The 4741-nt window shown below is 35.8% G+C and overlaps 1 protein-coding gene across 1 annotated transcript; it reads right to left on the bottom strand.

Annotated features, from left to right (window-relative positions):
- Nucleotides 1-1321: 1321 nt before the first annotated feature.
- On the bottom strand, nucleotides 1322-4250 carry med10 (mediator complex subunit 10). Its single transcript, XM_088929498.1, has 4 exons — nucleotides 4016-4250; nucleotides 3612-3695; nucleotides 3097-3199; nucleotides 1322-1710 (listed from the first exon to the last, which is right to left on the bottom strand). Exons 1-4 carry the CDS (start codon nucleotides 4135-4137, stop codon nucleotides 1615-1617), a joined length of 405 nt encoding a protein of 134 aa, XP_088785624.1. The 5' UTR covers nucleotides 4138-4250; the 3' UTR covers nucleotides 1322-1614.
- Nucleotides 4251-4741: the final 491 nt, after the last annotated feature.

Here is a 4741-nt window from a genome sequence, read left to right as displayed (position 1 = left end):
GGGGTAACGTGCTTTTAAAGATGGCATTGCATTACATTAAAGACATATAAGGAGCAAAAGCAGAAGAACAAGAAAAAATAATAATAATGATTGCACATGCTGGTAGTGCAATATAAGTGCTCTGTTATGCAAGATAAAATGTTAATTAAAACCCCATACTCATAGTGTGAATATAAAGCAAAAATGCAAAGCAAATATAAAGAATAATCGTATGTATTTCATGAAATATGTGCAATCAATAAGAGCAAGAAGCAAAGAATCCAGTTTGAATTAAAAATATTAATATGACGCAAACGTAAAGAGATCGAATTTGCTGCCTAGACAAGAGTTTTAAAAAGTGCTAAAAGTTAGTCAATGGGAGGTCAAAATGAGACCTTGCATTTGACAGTACATTTGGAAAAATAAATGTGAAAAATAAGCATTATACTTAAAGCTTTAAAACAACCCAAAATATTAACATAAATGATAAAAGAGACTGCAAAAGTGTTAAATAACAAATGTAATAGTGAACATTCCGTACCAAGTAAATAACCTGCCTGCATTCAAGTTAATATTTTTCTTCCTTATTAATTTTAATGTTAGGATAAATGGAGTGTTGCGTCCCCAGTCAGCAAAAATAAAATGTTCTTATATTCCACAATTCAGGTCTGTAAATCTTTTTCAGTGGTTAGATTTAATTGGTCTCCATGGATACCGTATTCCACTCAAAACAAACCCTACCAAGAAGTTTAAAAAAAAAAATCCTTCAAACATCTGCTGGAATTGGGCACACTGTTTTCAATCCAACACCAGCCTGGAGCAGATCTGTCACACCCGTTTACAGTCACCCATAAATCCAGACTAAAATGTATAATAATCAACAATACAAGACGCTTTAATGCCTTAACTGAAATATATGTAACCAAAGACAAAAACTCATTTACTTTATCATTTAAACAAGGAATACATACTTATTATGAAGTAACGTATGCAGAATGAACAAAGAAAAAAGAAACATGCCTAATAACATCTCCATTGAATAAGAATGGTTTTACTCACAAAGGACAGAGGAAACAAACCTCATAGAAAAAGTAATAGTCTCAAGTGTACAATAAGTAGAAACCGTATAGACTGGGGCATTCTAGAATAGCCGTGCTTGCTCTCAAACCTGTGCAAATTAAAGAAAGATAATGGCATCACTCTCATTATTATGTCTCATTTCTTGCTAATTTAACTTCAAATTCAGCAACTTCGAACAAGAGATCTGTGTCTGTCTGTAGCTGGGCTGAAAGCGCTGAAAGATTTTATATTCAATAACGACACAAAACACACATTTCTTGTATTAGCAAAATTATTTATTACAAAACAGGTTGTGGTAAAACAGTACAAAAGGGTTTAGCTCTTGCAGATGAGGTCGTGGCCTTGACCTCCTGCTGCACTGGCACTGATCTTGGTTTTAAGAAACTTGTAATGTCACTCAACTGTCCCCTCGCCACGCAGTAGGGAACATTACCATTTGAGTTCAAAGTTCAAAAGAAGTCTCAAAACCCCTTTGCAGAAACAAATATATACTGTATATATTTACACCATTTTGTCCAACACATGGCAGTTCCATGCCTGCCAGAATCCTGAGGGCTATGAGGGGGGATCTTCACCATGAATTGCTTTATACTTGGCCATCTCCTCCGGGAAAACCTTCCCCAGTTCTTGGATCAGAAGACTTTTAAATTTCTAAAAACGGAACGAGATGAAGAGATAAAATAAGAGTAAACTCTTTTTGTCACAGAAAAAGGGTTCTGTGTTCTTTTGTGTTACATATGTTTAAAGTGAGGCGCATAAGAAAACTAACAACAAGGTCACAGTAAAAATGATGTCCTTTCTATCCTTAAATGGAAAAATTCATCACTTTAAAGTAGTCTAGAAGTCAAACCTAAAACAAGATTTTCAATTTCCTTCCATTAGTATCTGCAAGAAAAGATTTTTGACATATGTCCCAAAGTGCCAGTTGCATTTTCCACGACTTTAGCTCTTATTTGTTGCATATTCAATATGATTTTGCATCATTCCCAATTAAATCATTTTACAAATTATTTCAGTATAAATAATTCTGGAACAAATACAAGTCATACATTACTTACTGGAAAATGAATACTAATGTCAAACTAAATAAATTATCTTTTAAATACACTCTTGCAGGACCTTCATACATCTGAATGCTAGCTTCATTAGAACTTTAGCTAGAAATTGTATAATAACCTTTTTTTACAGCACAAACTTATTAAGGTATGTCTTGGGTTTCAGGTTTGTTGGAGTTTTAATGCAATTTGTGTCTAACTCATATCAAGGCATAGAGTTTTTTTATAATTCTCTGTTCACAATTTATTTGGGTATGCACAAACATCTTGGACACACATATTCCGAGGACACAAAAATATTTCCTCCAGTAGCCCTATCAGAGCTATGTTTCGTACACTGCAAACGCAGCTAATCTGTCTCTGCTGGGATTCAATCAGTCGTTAGTAGGCCCAAAGCCACCCAAAGCTATAACCCGTGTACAATCCCACTGTGCCACAAGACATGTTCCTGTGCTGCAGGACTGTCTAGATTTCCAAGAGAGGTGACGCCTCTACTGTAACTAGCTCAGCGCACTGAGCCCCTTACACTCTCCCCCTCTAAATTCCTCCTTCTCCTCCAACAGCCTCGGTGACGAACAGACGTCTGCCTGAGAAATCCAACTCACAGCACCACTGTCATGAGTAAATCTCGTACTGCCCCTGCTGGAATTAGATCCTGGCCGATCGCAGGCTACGTGCACACACAGCTGCACTCTGCTAAAAGACTGAGTCTTCCATCATGGGAGAATTCTACTCAACACCAGTGAGACGCACAACTCTATTCTGACCCTGCCAGTTTTAATCAAGGTGGCTAGCGGGCACAGAGACAAACAGTGCCACTCTATACCCAGCTTCACCACAAGGCTGGGTCCTGTGCCGCAGTAGTTTTATACTGTCTAGATTTCAGAGATAGGCGATATCACTACTGTGTATTGCTCATGTGCTCAGCCTTGTTGCACGAACACTGTAGATTTCACACACAGATCTTCACTCATTTCCTTACCTTCATGGTATCAATCTTCCCTTTAACTTGCTCATTTTTTGCCAAGGCTCTCTCCAAGCATTCTTTAGTATAAAGCTGAGGATTACGGCCCTGATCAATGTATCTATTGAAAAATAACAGATTTAGTAAAGATTTCTACATACAATAATGTATGTATAGTCAATAACACTTCGAGATGTTATGATAGATTAAATACAAATAATTCTATTTTGTTCATAATATACTTTTTAGAAAAATGTTTCAATGCACTTTAGATAGACTTTCATTCAATAACTGTGATGTACCTTCTAGATGTATTGTAGAAGAACAATACTATATCTATATATACTATGTTTTCATAATAAAAGATTAAATGTAAATAGCGGACGGTTTAATCATTTTCCTAATCAACTCCAATGGATCCAAGATAATCTCTGTGATGCAGATTTGAAGCGAAAACAATTCTATTTTCTAGACCTACTACAGTGAATAAACCTGACGACTACACATTACAACGAAGAAAAAAAAATACTTACTCAAATACTTCCAGCGGAACATTGATATCATGTAGCTGCTGACGGCATTTATCAATGTCCTGCAATCCGGTGATCATGAAATTCCTGAAACAAAGAAAATCGCCACTGGCTATTTAAGGCTCCGCAGACATCACCTGCTAGTGGCTAGTGTGCTCGTTATTTCAAATTTGGTTTAATAACTTAAAAAATATTGTATAGCAAAGCACTTTGCCTTTTTATTATACAGATTTTACGCTATAGAGTGGCTAATGAATCATGCTATTACCTTTCTGCTAAAAAAACAACACAACAATGCTTGACATGCGCAAAAATACCAGCCCAGACAAAAATTCTGAAATACATATATATTATCTGAAATGGGGCACATCTAAGTAACAAGAAGCTGTAAACGTAAAGAAACTTACAGTTTCTGATTAAGTCCTGTCTGGCTACTCGGCTGAAAGTCGCTGACAATAATGCCCAACTGGCGTATATTTTCCACAAATTTTTCTAGATGCTCCTCGAGATTATCGAATTTTTCCGCCATTTCCAAAACGCAAGCCGACGAACCAAAACAGAAAAAAACAAACAAAAAGTACCTATTGTAAAAACAAAAACAACAACAGCAGTAATCACAACTCTACTCCATTTTTCACACTTACTGATAGAACCATTTTTCGGCACCGTTGCAACCAATCAAAGATCAGTAAGAGCAGGTTACTCCTAGCAACCCCAAGAATCCGTAGCAACGGAGTGCCATAAAGGAAATCGTTTGCTGAAAATATTTAAGTGCGACAGAGAAGTTATGTTTCAGTAAATTGCTGCTGAAATTTGAGAATAGTTACGGCTTTCGTGAAGTGTTAATGAAAATACCACATACTGATTTTTCGGCTGTTGAGCATTTATTATTGTAATTGGAATATATACTTCTAACAAAGCAACCGACGTAACCGAAATCTTACGTACCTTCAAGTACACAAAGATTATAGAATACATCCATAATTTCTATACTAGAAAAATAAACAGTGCAACTATTAAAATGAATAAGAAACGGTAAACGTGGAAATTTTTGTTTCTATGCATTTCCTTGAACTTGGATAACTGCAAACTGAAAATGGAATTGATCTTTTGAATAAGTAAAATACTGAAAT

This window comes from Atractosteus spatula, chromosome 12 (genome assembly GCF_055471065.1).
Source record: "Atractosteus spatula isolate fAtrSpa1 chromosome 12, fAtrSpa1.hap1, whole genome shotgun sequence".
NCBI lineage: Eukaryota > Metazoa > Chordata > Actinopteri > Semionotiformes > Lepisosteidae > Atractosteus > Atractosteus spatula.
The sequence above is the reverse complement of the archived record's forward strand: the minus strand, read 5'-3'. Positions and strand labels throughout refer to the sequence as shown.